Consider the following 17,940-nt stretch of genomic DNA (forward strand, 5'->3'; position numbering starts at 1 on the left):
CACATCACCACCATTGTGACAATTATGCTAATATTTGAAACAGTGACATCATGTTGTTGTGGACTAGACCTTCAAAACAGTCAAAATTGATTATCAAGTCTGGCTGCCAGATGGGATAGTTTTATCTCGTATTTTTGTGGCGCTTCAACAACTTGCATTTATATAGCACCTTTAATGTAGTTACATGCCAGGGTACTTGAAAGAAATGATTTGAAGCATTTTCAGGAGGAAAAAAAATGACACCGAGCCACAGTTGGTGGTCGTTTGTTACAGCTCACTCAAGTTTGAGTTGCTGTGGCGATGTGCACTTTTTAAAAATGCATTATCGTCTGGAGCTATGGATATTGATGGTAGAGGCTTCAAAGTTCTTTCCATCATGTGGCTGACCAGAAATCTCTCCTCACTGCCTGCCATTGGCATGTGCTGGAAGAATTTGCAGGTTAATGTTCAATCTGCCTGGGTGCACAATGTGCACTCCTTGACCATTAAGCCCTGGGGTAGGACTCGAATCCGGGGTGGGACTCAAACCTGGAGTTACTGGCTCAGAGGTAGGCATGCTACCCACTGTGCCACAAGACCTCAGTTATTAAGGCAGGTGACCAAAAGCTTGATCAAAGAGGTAGGTTTTAAGAAATGACTTGTGGAGAGAGAGGTAGAGTTTTAGGCACGGGATTGCAGTCCTTTAAGCCTATGCAGCCAAAGGCACCTGCAGGAGCGATATTAAACCAAGGCTGAGCAAGAGGCCAGAATAGGAGAAGTGTGGGGATGTCTGAGGTGGGGTAGGGATATGGAGCTGTAGGGCTGATATAGATTACAGAAATAGGGAGGGGCAAGGTCATAGAGGGATTTGAATAACAGGGTATGCATTTTAAAGTGGCTGCACCTGGGGATAATATAGAACCAAGAGCACTGGCTGGGTTGATGGGTGAATTGGACTTGGTGCAAGTTAGGATACAAGCAGTGGAATTTTGATTAGTTTAGTTCGGACTTAGGTGGGAGGTTGACCAGAATAGCATTGCAATAGCTGAGTCTGCAGGTAACCAGGGCATGAATGACTGTTTCAGCAGCATGGAGATGGATGAAGGTGTGTCTTTACCAAAATGCTCTAACTGAAGTTGGGGAGGGGGTAAATGTTCGTTTTTTTTTGTTTTATTCAATCCTCTAAGGCTTACTTTCCAAAGTATCAAAATGCTAATTGAGCAATTACTGAATTTGAATCCTTTATTCTTTCATGGGATGTTAGTGTTGCTGGCAAGGTCAGCATTTGTTGCCCATCCATAATTGGCCTTGAACTGAGTGGCTTGCTAGGCCATTTCAGAGGGCCGTTAAGTCAACCACATTGCTGTGGGTCTGGAATCCAGGCCAGACTAGGTAAGGAAAACTGATTCCCTTCCCTATAGGATGTTGGTGATACAACAATTGAGTTGTCATGGGTGCCACTATTGAGGCTAGTTTTCTATTCCAGATTTATTAATTGAATTTAAATTCCACCAGCTGCTGTGGCGAGATTGGAACCAGTGTCCCCCAGAGCATTACCCAGGGCCACTGGATTACTAGTCCAGTGACTGTACCACCATCTCCCCATTTGAATGAGGGCAGAAAACTGTTTTTGGGATGGGCTTGGTATTAACTTGTATTCGATATTGCTGAATATTTGCTTGAATTTAGGGTTTCGAGTGTGGGGTATGGCAGTGGTAGTGAAGTGTTTTATGTAGAATGTACAGTTAATACAAATATTTTCATTTGTGCAAACCACATCAGTTAAGTAGTTCAGCAGCCAAATCATAGAAACACTATGGGTATAGATGTAGATGGGTTGGTGGAGTGGGCGGTAAAGTGGCAGAAGGATTTTAATAGAGAAGTGTGAGGTCATACATTTAGGGAGGTCAAGCAGTTACAGGGATTACACAATAAATGGGAATATACTGAGAGGGGTAGATGAAGTGAGAGATCTTGGCGTACAAGTACACAGGTCCCTGAAGGCAGCAGTTCAAGTAGACAAGAAGGCATATGGAATGCTCTCCTTCATTGGCTGAGGTATAGAATATAAAAGTAAGGATATAATGTTGGAATTGTATAATACAGTGGTGAGGCCACAACTGGATTATTGTGTGCAGTTCTGGGCACCACATTACAGGAAGGACGTAATAGCTCTGGAGAGAGTGCAGAGGAGGTTTACAAGAATGTTGCCAGGGTTACAAAAGTGTAGCTATGAGGAGAGATTGGATAGGTTGGGATTATTTTCCTTAGAACAAAGAAGGCTGAGAGGTGACTTGATTGAGGTGTACAAAATTATGAGGGGAATAGATAGAGTGGACAGGATAAAATTGTTTCCCTTGGTGGAGAATTCTAGAACCAGGGGACATAGATTCAAGATAAGTGGCAGAAGGTGTAGGGGGGACATGAGGAAGAACTTTTTTATGCAGAGGGTAGTGGGTGTCTGGAATTTGCTGTCCAAGTTGGTGGTAGAGGCAGAAACTCTAAACTCTTTTAAAAAGTACCTGGATCTGCATCTTAAGTGCTGTAAGATGCAGGGCTATGGGCCAGGTGCAGGAAGGTGGGATTAGAAAGGGCACCTGGGTGTCCTCGGGCTGGCATGGACAGGATGGGCCGAATGACCTCCTTCTGTGCTGTAACTTTTCTATGGTTCTATGTTCATTCTAAACTTGGTCAAAGAAGCCTGAAGTTTCACTGTTGTGTAGCTAATCCTAAAGCATTAGAAATGGTTTGGTGTGGCATTGTATTACCTGACTACTATCAAAGTGTATGCATTATAAAACCACCACAACTGTGATTGCATACTAAACGAATCTCTCTTTTCTCCCCCCCAAAACTTCATGTGGCACTTTAACTATATTTCATTTGGTGTGCAATACATTCTTGTTGTGAACTTCAAAGAATTATGTGGACTGCCTTCCAATGGAATAAAATGTTACAAGAAACTTGTCCTTTTATTTGCATCAACTTGCAGTTACTTTTATCATTGAAATGAGGCCAAAATAGTACAGCAAGCTATTATGAAGAGTCCATTTTATCTCTTGCAATGTTATCCTAGCTTTTTAAAGCAGGGCTGGGAACAAAGATAGTAGTTCCCCTGCCTCTCAGGATAGGGCATAGACTCCATTCATTAAAATGAAAATGTTAGTTTCAGTATCTTCTTACTCTGTTCTATACTGCAGCTTGTATGAAGTTTTGAATGAACAAGTTGCAGAAAATGTAATTGGAACATGGGCCAATCTTTATCACTTATGTTATTTAGTTTATGAACTTTAGGAATTGAGACACAGGAGGCCTTTCATCCAGTGTGCCTTCAGATGTTGCTGGCGCTCCAACTGGAGCTAACTGCTTTACTCCCACTTCCCTACAGAATCCACGATTCCTGTGCTCAGCTCAATGGAATCTGCAAGTATTTAAGAAAATTTGGAACTTGACCAATTCCTATTTTTCCTTCTGTTCGCAGGATTTTTGGTATCGTTCTTATAATTGTTGATGTTGTTCTTGTAATTGTGGACTTATCAACAGCAAATAAAAGTAAGCCTTTTAGGCATGGAATTGTAGGAGTATCATTGGCTATATCCTTCTTCTTTGCTATTGATGTTCTTCTTCGAATCTTTGTTGAAGGGTAAGCACCTTTTCTTTTTAAGATAAGATTAATATTTTAACATTTAGTCTTGCTGTTAGATGATTTGCTAAATTTACATGGAGAGTAATCCACTTTGTGTCCAAATGTTGGGAAAGGTTGGGGGGGTGGGGAGGAGGTGGAAAACTTGTAACTATTGGAAATAAATCTCAGTTCCCCGATGCTGTTGGACAAAATCCATTTCTAAAAGGATTACATGCCTAACTATTTTTTTATATATAGCTGCTGCATCCTCAATCAAACCTAGATTTCACAGCATTTCCATATTGATGCAGATGGCATGAAGGACCTGCATAATTATATACAATTATTGATGATTTCTTGCCAAAGGAATGTAATGCTAGACGAAGTTGGTGTGTGATTCATTGTAAATTTTTTTCAGTGGCTATTGGGTAAGGTGAAAGTCAATTCCCTTTTAAATTGTAGCCCACTAAGTCCCATGGAATCTATATTTTACGGCAATTTAACCATTGACTTTCAGTAAATGGTGTGTCCTAAATCATTTGTTGCTCATCTTCCAAGAATTTTCAGGTGCACATTTGGCAGGATGTTCATTCATTATAGTTTATTGTTCATTCACTCCCTGTTTTGTTTGAAGTGATTTGGAGTACAGACTATATTTTCATTGTCGGTTTGAAGTCTGCAACATTCTTAAATAAAGACGGGAAATACGCTCGTCTGGCAGCATCTGTGAAGAGAGAAAGAGTTAACATTTCTGGTCAATAACTTTTCACCAGAATTGAAGTTTTGAGATTTAAAGATTTAACTGTCAGGAAAGATTAGATGACAGAAGGGATGATGATGCAATGTGGAATGGGATGGTGATAGGACAACTTTTTAAAAAAAACAAAAGATGGCCCTGAGGAACTGCAGATGGTTACAGCAGGACCATTACTAGTGTTTACTGTCTGAGAAAAATGGGAGTGGGGGTTCAATTCAGTGTTTTAGACTGGAGGGCTGTAGAGTGCTTCATTGAAAGATGAGGATGTTCCTTGCTTGTGTTGAGCTTCATTGGAGCAGTGCAGGAAGTAGAGGACTGAATAGTTAGACTGGGAGTGGGGTGGAGAACTACTGACAAGTGACCAGAAGCTTGCAAGTCATATTGTGGACTGAACAGAGGTATTCAACAAAGCAATCGCGCTCTGCATTTGGTCTCCCCGGTGTAGTGGAGATGGCAGCTGCAGTGTTCTTTATTGATGAACTGAAGGCTGACTGAAGTGGCAATTCTTTGTATGGGAGGAAAATAGCAATGTTCTTGTGCAGTTATAGTGAGTAAAGGCCTATTCTATGTTGGGTGGGATGATTTAAGCATACTTTATCTGCACATGGTATATTCTTCATTCTTTGATTTTTACCTGACTGTTTTTATGGTGGTGAACCATTTTCCTCATCACGGACAATAAACAAGTTTTTAAAAAAAATAATTGTCCCAGAATATACATCTTGTATATTGTAAAATAACACACAGATCCAAACTGTGCCAGCTTTGAAAGCACATAGCAAATGGAGACAGGAATCACCATTTTGTACACTGCAATGAAAACTACTCGTCCATTAAATTAAAATTTACAAACCTACAATAATGTGATTTGCATATTCAATCTGTCTGTTGCAGGTTCCGTGTATATTTTCGTTCCAAGCTAAACATTTTGGATGCAGTTATTGTGGTTGTTACCCAGGTTATTACAATGGTATATGCCTTTTCTGATTTGAGTGGAGCAACTCTCATTCCCAGGTATAGTGATATACATTTAAGCCACACAATTTAACATAGGCACAACTGATTTAAAATGTAGCAGAATTTTCAAGACTATTTTTACATTTTGATCAGTAGCATTATTTTTATGGGGCGTTTCTTTAAATCTCACAGCTTTAAATAGAGACCATTGATCCAAATGGGAGCTGGTTAAAGCAGCTGATTTACCTATAGATTTTTCGATACCTGTTAATTCTGCTCTTTTGAGCTGTAGACTGATGCCACACCCCAATGATATCAGTACTTAACTCTTACAAATGAGGAAAACTTAAAAATGCACAAATGGATGTTTGAGGGGCAAGGAAGGAGAGCAAAAGCATTTTGAATTTAAAGAAAAAAATTGGTTTGCCAAGCGTGGAACGACTATGCTAGTGTATTTAATCTGTTCAGGGTTCATCAGCTTTTTGATGAAACAGAAATTGGAGGCCAATGGTGTTTTGAAGGAAGTTTAGAAGGGCTCACAAGTTAGAGTCCCAAGCTTCATTGATATCACACTTTGAAGATGTTTGTATGTATCTCTAGTGTTTCCAGTGAATTTTGATAAAACTATAACTGGTAGGAATAAGATAGACTTTGATGCTTGGCCTTTGTATTTACATAGGGAATCTGAAAGGTGCTAACAGTGGAGGAGCTATTATGTAGGCAAACGTGGCAGCCAATTTTGTTTACAGTGAGACCCAACAAAAATAGTGAGATGAATAACCAGTTAAACTATTTTGTACTCTTTGGGAGGATTTAGAATAATGGCGTCTGAAATCTATTGAAAAACCTCCCTAAACATAAAAGCAAACAAGATGTGAGGCCTTGGTTTAATGTATCCTTTGTAAAGCAACACTTCTGACAAAGGCACGTTCCTTCAACACTTCATTCTGGAGTGCCAGGCTAGATTAGGGGTAAAGTCTAGAGTGCATTTTGAACTTCTGGCATTCTGAGGGGAGTGCCATGAACTGTTTTTTTTTAAAAGCAAGGGAAATCTACTAATAACAAGCTGACTACATAGATATTGACATCCTGAACTAGGGAGTGGAAGGTTGTGCAGAATGAGAAAATGTTTGTGAAGCAGTTTAATAGCAAAGGAATTGTTCCTGAAACACATTCCTAATAGTTTACTGGTGCTGAATCAACTGGCTGCTATGTGGACTGGTAGAACATGTCTTGGAACTTTCGCTGACCTTGAGTTTCTGATCTCCTTTATATAATTAAGAAGGAATAATGTCGGTCAGCCAACAGGGAAAACTGGAGCAAATATTACAGCGAGTTTTTGCTAATCTTCTCAGTTATCATAAATTGGGCTATATCCCATTTCATGGTACCTAAAGTCCCTCTTTTTTTTAATCACTTAAATATTAGCTGCCTACTGATATCCTTAGTGGAGACACCATAATTTCAGTGCGTGTAGTCTTTACAGGGTGGGAGTGAACCGTTTGGCCCAACAGGTCTATACTGGTGTTTATGTTCCTCACTAACTGCCTTCTAGCCCCATATTCTTTTATGTTTCTTTCTCCATGTTTATCTATTACCATTTAAATACATCTGTGCTATTTGCCCCAACTACTCCTCATGATGCTAGGTTCCAATTAGAAACATTCCCTTGGTAGAAGCTCCTCCTGAATTCCTTATTGCCAAATGAAACATCACCTTTATGCTACCTTATCAAAGCCTTTTCATAATCTTATTTAGGTTACCCCTCTTGAATATTTGCTGATTAGGTATAACGTCTTATAACATCTTAATCTTAAAATTATTCTAGTAAAATCTTTTTTGCAACTTCTCCAGTTCTCTATATCGTTTTTGTAATCTGCAGACCAGAATTGTGTTTTTTTTTTTATTCGTTCATGGGATGTGGGTGATGCTGGCTAGGCCAGCATTTATTGCCCTTGTTCAGAGGGCATTTTTAAGAGTCAACCACATTGCTGTGGGTCTGGAGTCACATGTAGGCCAGACCAGGTGAGGACAACAGATTTCCTGGATGGGCTTTTACGACAATTGACAATGATTTCATGGTCATCATTAGACTTTGAATTCAATAAATATCTGGAATTAAAATTCCACCATCTGCCGTGGTGGGGTTCAAACCCGGAAGCATCCCCAGAGCATTACCCTGGGTCTCTGGATTACCAGTGACAATACCACTATGCCACTGCCTCCCCTCAGTATTTAAAGTGTGGTCCCAACAAGGTTCTATACAAGTTTAGCATGACTTCTGCTTTTCAATTCTGTCTTTCTAGAAGTGAACCCCAGTGCTTTGTTTGCCTTCTTTGATGGCCTTATTAACCAACATCGCTATTTTTAGTGATTTATGTATCTTTCTCCCAGATTCCTCTGCTCCTCTATCCCATTCAGACACTTATTTTCCAAGGAGTATTGATATTGCTATGTAATTCGGCGATCCCAGCTGAGAACATGGTATTTGATGATTTGACCAATTGCAAGGAACTTAGTCACTTAAAATGTATCTATGCAAGGTATTTGAAATCCTTAAATTGTACAGTATATAAATTTGGATGATGTTTTGACAATCTTGCTTTAAACTTGTGTTTTGTAGCAAAGGTCACCAGAAATATATTTTTTTCTGCTGATGATTCAGATACTCTTTATTGCAGAAGGGAAGTTTAGATTTTTAAAGGATAGATAATTCCACTAATAAACTTTGTTCCTTAGGGTGGTGACTGTCTTTCGAGTGCTTCGAGTTGTCATCTTGGTTAGAATTTTCAGGCTTGCCTCACAGAAAAAACATCTTGAAAAGGCCACCAGAAGAATGGTGAGTTTGTATTAGAAGCGCCTCTAAAATAGCAGGAGAGTCACACTGGTGCAGTTTTCTAAAAGTCAGTTTAAAACTAGTGTCCCCAAACCTCTGCCAATATGCTAAGCTCCCTAACTGGGCTGTGAATGGTGTGGGAATGTCATTACAATATTAAATTCGCAAAAGCATTTCTTGGTAAATTATAGAACAGTTACAGTACAAAAGGAGGTTAATGGATCTGGAATTATGCACATGATGATCCGCGAGTTGTGCTATGAGCCAATTAAGGTTTTGGGCAGAGACTCATCTCGACGAAACAAAGTCTTGAAAACTAAAGATTTCATAGTTTTAAAATTAGATTAAAACTGAAGGATAAATTCTTGAATGAATGTGAAGGTTACAGGGCAAGGCAAGGCCTGCTGTAGGTTTGCAGGAATTTTGAAAAGTGGCATTTGGTGTAGGACTGAATGAGGTCATGGACTGTGGAGGATGGGGGTTGAACAGGAGAACATGGGAGCAATCAACTACAGGTGATTTAAGTATGAAGAGGGTTCTGCAGCGAATGGGTGGCAACAGACAATGTTATAGAGGTGAAGTACTATAGTTTTTGTTGCATTTCATTTTGTAACTTCCCAAATCTGTCCTTTCCACAGTATTTGAAAGTAGTGTTTAATTTCCTCCCTGGACTACTTTGATGGGAAGATAGTCCTTCAATTGCCCTAGACAACTAATAAAATAAGTTCTCAGTGCTGCAGAGTAGAAACCCTGGAAGATAAATTGTGTCCTTCCACCTACTGTTCATACGACAAGCTGCCTATTGTAGTATTTAATTTTACTGTTTTAGATTTTGGAGTGTTTGAGTAATTGTGCTTGTTACTTTAACTTTCCACTATAGTTCTGGCTGGTCACAATAAAGTGCGTGTGGATTTAGCTGGTTCTATGTTGCTGTGTTTTTTCCCTTCGAGAGAAGCGGGTTGATTTTTTAAAATTGCAATTGCAATCCTTTATTTACTAAAGCGACTACTACACAACAATTATTGAAATTAGCAATGTTCCATCTGGCTAGAGAGTTGTTTTTGTTAAAGGTAAAAACGTTAAACTTAAAGTATTGCACCTTTTCTCTCTGCCACAGCATTTCTTTATACTAAAGATCTCCTTCTTCTGTCAAAAATCAGAAACCCACTGTTTAATCAACTGACCATATAATACTTCCACAATTTTCTTTATTTTAAATTAACTCATTCTCTAATTCAGCTGCCCAGAATACATTACAAAATAAACATCAATGTAAAGGTTCATTTGTTATACCCAGATTATGTAATTCTGCAGTACTTCCCTGATTCTGCATACTGAATGAAAACATTCCTCCCGTGGATCACTTAAATTCTCTGCGGAAACTTATGTAGTTGTAAGAACAGACCGGCAAGGAATTGTATGGAGGGAATTGCTATTGCTGTAGTCATTTATGTGTTGGCAATTTAAGGAAACTGGTGTCTTTAGGATGTCTGGTGCATGGGTGTGGGAAGCCAAGAGGGAATAACAAGATGCACCTCATTAGATTTTTCACAAGCAGTGTATGTTGAGCCTTAGCATGGTACAGACTGGTCTTGGTGATTTTAACCTTGGAGGAAAGACTGAACGAAGATAATATTTGTATTGTGAAGGTAATCGTTGTTTTATGGATTGAGCAAAGCTTTCTAGGTAGTTTTTTTATTGTTGGGGATAATCCCTAATAGTAAAGTAGATCCATAGAATGTGGTTTTGTGGAAAGAGGTGTTAAATGAGTTGTTGCCTGGAATTTCATTAAGTGACAGATTGTGATTGAATGAAATCATTGAAGTCACTGCACAGAAGGAAATTATTTGGCTTGTTAAATCTGCGTTGATGTTCACTCCTCGACTAAGCTACCTACTCTCCACCTATTTCCTGCACTTCCCCTATTTTTTCAATTGCATTCGTGCTCCTCCCTGTAATCAACTTGGGGCTGATTTTTCCTGTTTACAGAAATTTGGAAGGCCATGCACGTTTTTGTTTTGCACATCCATGTGCCCTCACTTGTTTAGTTCCCAGGAACCCTAGAACAAGATTAAATTAACTAAATTATATTTCTATATAACAAGGCAAAAAAATGTCGCTGGAAATATTCAGCGAGTAGGTTGGAACCTGCGGAGTGAATAGACAAGTAAACGTGTCCAGTGTAGACCCTTCATCAGAACATTTGTATTTTATTTACACTTTTTTTTTTGTTTTATAAAGCTATATAGTTCAGGTACAGTGTCTCAAAACCAGCAACCTCAGGACTGAGGTCGTGCCAGATTTCTGATCTTACCAGATTTCTGATTGGGCGGTTGGGCCAATTGGGTCGGGTGGGGTCAAGGGTCACTTTGAGCATGGGAATAAACCAGCGCAAGCAGCAAAGCCAATCGGGTGCCACACCATGCCTATGCAGCGCCTAGCCAAATTGTCCAGGTAAGTTTTTTTTTTTTTCTTATTTTATTCTATTAAGATTGCATGGCATGTTCTAAAAATGTCTGGTTTTTGAACAACCCCAGGTTTTGGACAGCTGGAATTGAGACACTGGACCTATAAATGGTATTTATTATAATATTGTACTGAAAGAGAATTGATAAACTTTCCTTTTAATATACAGGTATCTGAAAATAAAAGGCGCTATCAAAAGGATGGATTTGACTTGGATCTTACTTACATTACTGGTTTGTAGATATCCTGCTAGTAAGCATTTGCTTTTTAAAAGAACATTTTAGCTCCCACCCTGCACTTGTAGTTAAAGGAGTAGTCAACTTTTCTCCAATCTTTTGTTAGTTTGAAACCAACCGTCATGTGTAAGAGCAGCCTTGAATGAATTGCTCCTCTCTGATTGGGAAGGCCTAGTATTCCCACAGTAACACAGTTGAAGTTAGTTATAATATGGAACTTGTGCTAACTCCTCCCATGTCAATATCTCTGGAACAATGTTAGTTGATCCAGTGTGCCATACAATGGTGATGGATATATGAGGAACATTTATCTGAGATTGTTAGAGTCTATTATTTCTCTTGTGTGCTGTTTACAGATCGGGTCATTGCCATGTCATTCCCGTCCTCCGGGAAGCAGTCGCTCTACAGAAATCCAATTGAGGTATAATATAACTCGTAATCAAAATGTGATACATTTAAAGCAGCCAGAAACATATGATTTTCTAAATTGAGATATCTAACCATCTAGTTTTGCTTGTCTGGCTCAGATATTTTATTTCCTTCTCCTAGTCATTCTCGTGTTTTGTGTATTAGATGTTCTATTTGTTTTGGGGGTATGAAAGTTGTGGGTCTTTTTTAGACTTTGTTTCTGGACCTGATTATAGTGAAATACACCAGTTACCTGAGAGAGAATGCTTTAGTGCCTGGATTAAGTTTTTTCTATGGTTCAAATAAAAATTTAAATGTATTTTCTGGGTAACTTATTGTGCATGCTATTTGTGAACTTTGGGTGAAGCTGATATTTTCATGTATACAATTTGCTGATCAACAAAGTGGCTGCAGGAAATAGAAGGGGAAAAAAACCAAAATGAGATTTAACCCCCTTTTCAATTGGATTAGGAACAGTAACTGGATTTTAATGTAGCTGGAATGCACAGCAATACATGTGCCAGATGTGTACACAATAAAAGGATTCCCTTTAGCAAAGGTGCCTGCATTTGATTAATTATCCAGTACCCATATAAAACTAGTTTGGGTCATTTTTGAGCCCAGTTGACCACTACAAAACCTTTCCAGTTTGGCACAATATTGCCAATATAACTTGGGTGAGGTGGAAAGATTTTCCATCTATGGATAGATCTGTTCTTAGCTTGAGCCAGGTAGAGGGAGCTTTTACTCTGCATCTAGTGAGCGATACCCGAATTAGGTGTACTTGGGGCGACTAACACGTTTTCCATTCACCAATGCTGATGCTTCTAGTGCAAAATTTATCCCAAAAACTGAAATGCATCTCAAAGGTCCTGATCAGTGAGTTGAAAAATTACTAACTTAGAATGGAATAAATATTTTCATTTGGTCTGGACATTGGAATTTTTCAATCAAAGTCCTGGCTTTTTGTGATCCGGTTCCCTTTCGTCTTGAGAACCTGTAGGTAGAGCAAATATGCAATACTGTCTTAACATTATATAATGATGCAAACTTTCTGCTTTATGACATTTTGATGCCATATCTTGCTGATGTGTAATATTATGAAAGGTGGGGTGGACTAGATGGAATCTATTTTCTAGATAATTAGTTTTTTTTCTACATCACCCCGATGCTTTGATGGGATTCCGTGGAGATGGTTGCCTAGATTATGGGCAACTAAGTTAAAAGGCTCTGAAGAATTTGTTGTCTTTAGTGGTGAAAGTGAAATATGGTATGTGCGTTACTTGCTGACCTGTTTGGTTTCAAAACAAATTTGGTATTTTGCCTGTCCTGGATGATCAAATTTATTGTAGTTTGGGATCAAATCAATTCTATGTCCAACTATTGCATTTTTTTAGTAATTTTTCCATATTGATGGATATTTGACCAAAAAATATCTTTTGCCTGCTCGTATGAGCACACGTGTACTTCCATATTCATTTACTTGTATGTAGGTTGTGTCTGGCAGTTAGAGCTCTTGTGATGGCAAGATTAAGTGTTTGATTTGTGACTGGATTAAAATGAAAAGATCTAAGAGAAAGAAAGAGCCTATGTGATTCAGAAAGTTAGCTGACTGGGGTACTTTGTATATTCTATTAGTTGGTACTGGAATAAAGTGAATTCTACTTAGTAGCTTGGTCTAAATTGCTACTTGCCCTAACAGCAGTGAAGCAAATATGCTGTTCTCAAAATTATAATTGATCCACAAAAGACCTGTAACTGGCTGATCAACTATAGAAACCTGAGCAGATGCTGATCTGTTTTGGTGGAAACTAATGTTTTAATTGCACTATATGCATTTTCCAGATGCAAGTGCAGGTCTATGGATCAAATGCTGGAAAGTGGGATTAGCTGGGTGGCTTTTTTTTTGGTTGGCACAGACAAAATGGGCCAAGTGGCCTCTTTCTGTGCCGTAATCTTCCTATGATTTAAGTGCAATAAATGGCGAATTTACCTTAGCACAAATCGGCTTTGGTTTATTTTAACCCTGAATTTTGAGTCCCTTGTACTCATTGCTCAATGGTGATTCACAATCTACAGAAATTAAAATTTACAAGATTTTTGTTGATTTTTTTTTTCAGTCATGCAATAGAATATGAATGCAATGGAATTGAACGGAACATGTTGATGGCTGACACCAACTCAAATTCTCTCCCTACACCAACGGGCTATCTTATTGGTTGTGGGTTTGGTGCCAAATATTGATTTTTTTTTTTTAAACCTTTTGAGTAGGTGTTCCCACAACTCAAAACATGTTGAATCAATCAATCTCATTGGAACCAAAAGCTTGTTCATTGACTTAAAAGCTAGCTAAAACACAATTTGGAATCTGTCTGGGTTGACTTTGGCACAAGGGAGAGCCAAATAGCAGCCTTTAAACTAGCAATTCCTGTGAAAGTCAGGATCTCTGGGGAAAATTGTCCTCTGCTCACCTCTGTTTTCAGCTTCCATATGTTTTTGAAACATTTCAACATTGTAGCACTATAACTATTTGAATAATGGCAATATTCATTTTAAAATTGAACAAATCCACTTGCCCTGCATTCACTTTCTTCTCCTACATTTGTTTTCTTCTGATGGGAACTCCACCATCTCTCCAGGTCCCACTGCCTAGTTATATGGAGTGTGTATATATTTTGCTAAAGGTCAAACTATTCCAATGCGATATGGTTTCCTGTATTGTAGAATGAACTTTGCAAATTACCAGCAATCTAAAAATTGCTTCTGCTCAAGGTCTTATCCAGACTAGGGATGTGGATGTGGAGTCAGACCTGGTTGTGGTGCTTTAACTCTGTTTTGCAGTGGCAAGCACAGAACTGATTGGGGGAAAACTCTGACAATGGGCATTTTAAATTGGCTTGTCCAATTTTGAATGGGATAGGAAACACTGAAGACTTGGGGGGGCGCGGGGGTATGTGGAAGCAAAAAAATTCCCTACCCTAGGAAGAGGCGTGGTCTAATTTTCAGTGCTGTTAAACATCCCGCTTTCCCTGAAACTGACTTTTATTTCTTCTTTGTCTTTATCTTCCCACCCCACAACCCCCAAGCCTTTTTTCCAAGCTGCACCATTCGTTGAGCACAAGCTGGTACAGTCCATGTTTATGAAAAAATTTTGTGAAGAAATGTACACAAAGCAATTTTGTATTTTGAAACACGACTGGCAGGGAGTGAGATTGCTGTCTAAACAAAACTTATGCTGGTTGTATCAGACGGCACTCCAAAAGTTGGGGCAATTTGAAAAATAAAGGAACAAACAAAAATTTCTTCTTTCTTTTATGGGAACTCGTGTTAAGCCCCATAATCTTTTGAGGCAGATCATCATCTTGGTCAAACGCTAGTAGAAAAATGGCATTTGGATTTATAAACAAGTTTGCTGGGAAAAATACTGAACTGGAGTGATTATGAAATCTGTTATAATTGCTTCAAAGTTCTTGATTTAATCTGTCAAATATTTTGCCTTTTTATAGAGAAATCTTTTCAAAGTTAGCTGGGAAATTGGTTTCTACAGTGTAGATATTGCTGCTCATCTACTTTGCACTTCAATTCAATGCTTAAGATTTATTGGTGTTTGATGCCCAACAATGGGTTGTGCTTATGATCTCGTACATTAACATTCAAATTCCCAAGTCCTTGAAGGTTCCCCATAAATATCAGAATGAAAACTAAACGGTGCTTTTTTTTTTTAGCTAGCCAATTATGGAACCATGATGGAGAAAAGTTAGGATAATTCATAATATTGTTTTACCTTGTGTCTAAAAGGACTTGCTCTTTTGTATAAAATCTCCTTTTGAAGGGAGTTCTTTTTCAGCTTGTTTCCTTTCCTATCATTGGATAAAGAGATTGACAACTGCTATGCTTTGAATAAGCAAGAACAAGAAATATGCAGGTAGAATGGTGATCATCCTCTTCTGCCCCAATACCTGTTCCATCCCCTCACCCTTTTGGTTGTCCGACCTCTATCAGGGATCGGAAATTAGCATGTTACAAGTCATTTTGTCCACTACTTGGCACTGTACATTTTGGTTCTGAGACATGTGCAATTTTTGTCCTTTGCTGCACCCATTGTTTTGCCTGCGCTTTCAAATTTTTGTTTTCGTCTAGAATGTGCAAATTTTAAGGAATTGTATAGTTGAAGAATTGATCCGGGTCAAACTTTAATCCCATTGGCTCTGCTCCCCTCATTGTGTTTTGGATCGCCAGCCCAAGGTTGTGAAATTTGTACAATTGAGTGTTTAATTTAATCTAGTCCAAATAGGGTTTCTTGATTTTGATTCTCAATGTTTTTAAAAATATTATGCTGAAGAGTGTTCAGAAAATTAGGTGTTTTAAAAAATGTGTTGATACCTACTCAACAAATGTGATGGATTTGCCTTATTTTTAAGACCATCATTGAGACTCTACCAGCTGTATAAGGCATTTGAGGGTTTTGCTAATTGGTAGTCCTCTTAGGATCTTATTCCACCGCTTTTTGGAAATGTTGATCTGCATGTGAAATGCAGAGCAAATGTAGGTTGCCGTTTTTAGCATTGCACACTTCTAACCACAAAAGGTCTTGCCATGCAAGACATAACTATTTCTTGTGTACTAGCTGTGTCATGATTTGCAGAGGTGATGAAATTCAGGTCTGCCAACACAAGGGAAAGTTTCTATACAACCCAACTGTAAAACACCAATGAGATGACCACTTCTGGTTGCCTAAGAGCAGATGATCCATCAAGCTTATTAAATTTTCTTCAGTATTTTCTTGTTGGGTGAATGGCTTGGTTTTTACTACTGAAAAATACTTTCAAAATTATTGAGGCAAATTGGCTGAGCTGACTTGGGGCATGGGGCGAGGGCACATTCATTCACGACTGTGCTCATTCCAATTTTTTTTTTTTTTGGGAGTAGTTTTTGTGAATGCTGTATCCAGAACTTTGTATGATATTGGCTGCTCCATTTTATCCTGTTTGCATGAGCATCCACTACCACAGCACAAAAGTTTGATGGCTTAGGGAGGAGAATCTGTTATTCTACAACCAAGATATACCTTCCAATATAATGCATTGCCCAAGTATTTCCTACTCGAAGCTGAACAAATCCTAACCCAGCTAATTATGCTCACATCAGCCTCTTCCCAATTATAAGCAAATAGATGGAATAAGTAATACATGGTGCCAACCTGCTTATCAACACTCAGTTCAGGGTTCACCAGATCCATTTGCATCTAGACACCAGCTGAATGCCAGAGAAGTAAGAATAGCTGCCCTCTGCATTAAGGCAACATTTGACTGCGTATGGTACCAAGATAGCCCAGCAAAACCGATGATATTATGAGGTCAAGCCTTTTGTTACCTGAAGTCCTATCTAATCACAGGAAAATGTTTGTAGTTATTGTAACCCAGTCATTTGTGGCTTCAGTACATTACTGCTGGAGTGCCTCAATGCAGCATTCTTGATCCAACTGTTTCATCAATGATTTTTCTTCCTCACAATAAACCAATAATGGGTCGATTTATCTCCATTTTCATGTTCAGCTCAATTTTGCAACTCCATTTTTTTAAAAAGAAAAGCAGCCCCACCAGAGTATGAACAAATCTGGGCTTGGGGGATGAGCCAGAGAATGACCACTCCAAAATGAAACTATCCAAATGAAAACTTCCACTGACCACCAACAGTGACAAGAAGCTTAATTGGTTCAGCTACATCATTACTGGCTACAAGAACTGGGTAGCGGCTGGATACTCTGACAACTTGCTATTTTCCTGACTCTCCTCTCCACCCTCCCCCTCACCCCCAATTCATCCCTTTCTGTTATCCTTTTGTGAAAGCTCAACATTATTCAGGATGAAAAAGTCCTTTTGGTACTCTGCCATTAAACTCTATTCTTCATTTTGGCACCAATACATACCATCTATAGGATGCACTGCAACAAGTTGCCAAGTTTACTTCAACAGCCAGCACCAGCCCTGTGTCCTTTGGCACCAAGAATAAGCACAGCCACCTGCAAGCCCCCTTCCAAGTCTTACAACATTCTGATTTGTACACCTATTGCTTCCTTCATCATTGCTACTCCAATTCCTGGAATTATCTACCTACTACCATCGCAAGGATAGCAGACGTTCATGAAGAACGCCCAACGCCACCTCCTCAGGGCCCTGATAGCATAGTCACATCGCAAGAACATTTTGAAATTAAATAAATAAATCTCAATTCTTTGGGTGTTTTTGTTATAAATCATGACCAAGTTTGCAACTGTGGTGATGCCGCAATGTGTGTTGCATTCATTATGTAAAAGATGGAATGCTGCCGTCATTAATGCATGTGCATCTCGATACAATTTGGACTGTTGAAGAAACTTGGTTTTACAGATCCTCCAAACTGGAAGACTTACTGAAATGGTCCTGAAATTACCAAGGGCACTCGAGCCTCCATGTAATGTCTTTATTACTTTATTCATTTACGAGGTGTGGGTGTCTCTGGCTAGGCCAGTGTTTATTGCCCATCCCTAATTGCCCTTGAGAAGGTGGTGGTGAGCTGCCTTCTTGAATCACTGCAATCCACATGGTGCAGGTACACCCACAATGCTGTTGGGGAGGGAGTTCCAGGGTTTTGACCCAGTGACAGTGAAGGAACGGTGATATATTTCTAAGTCAGG

At 39.0% G+C, this 17,940-nt stretch overlaps 1 protein-coding gene across 1 annotated transcript in view; it reads left to right on the forward strand.

The window, feature by feature from the left end:
• Positions 1-17,940, forward strand: part of tpte (transmembrane phosphatase with tensin homology) — a 68,628-nt gene that overhangs the window by 15,060 nt on the left and 35,628 nt on the right. The window contains exons 5-9 of the mRNA XM_078545259.1: positions 3,461-3,622; positions 5,256-5,375; positions 8,058-8,157; positions 10,790-10,853; positions 11,213-11,277. Coding sequence (XP_078401385.1) covers positions 3,461-3,622; positions 5,256-5,375; positions 8,058-8,157; positions 10,790-10,853; positions 11,213-11,277 — 511 coding nt within the window. The remainder of the gene's footprint in view (positions 1-3,460; positions 3,623-5,255; positions 5,376-8,057; positions 8,158-10,789; positions 10,854-11,212; positions 11,278-17,940) is intronic.

The sequence above is a fragment of the Cetorhinus maximus genome, chromosome 7, assembly GCF_964194155.1.
Source record: "Cetorhinus maximus chromosome 7, sCetMax3.hap1.1, whole genome shotgun sequence".
NCBI lineage: Eukaryota > Metazoa > Chordata > Chondrichthyes > Lamniformes > Cetorhinidae > Cetorhinus > Cetorhinus maximus.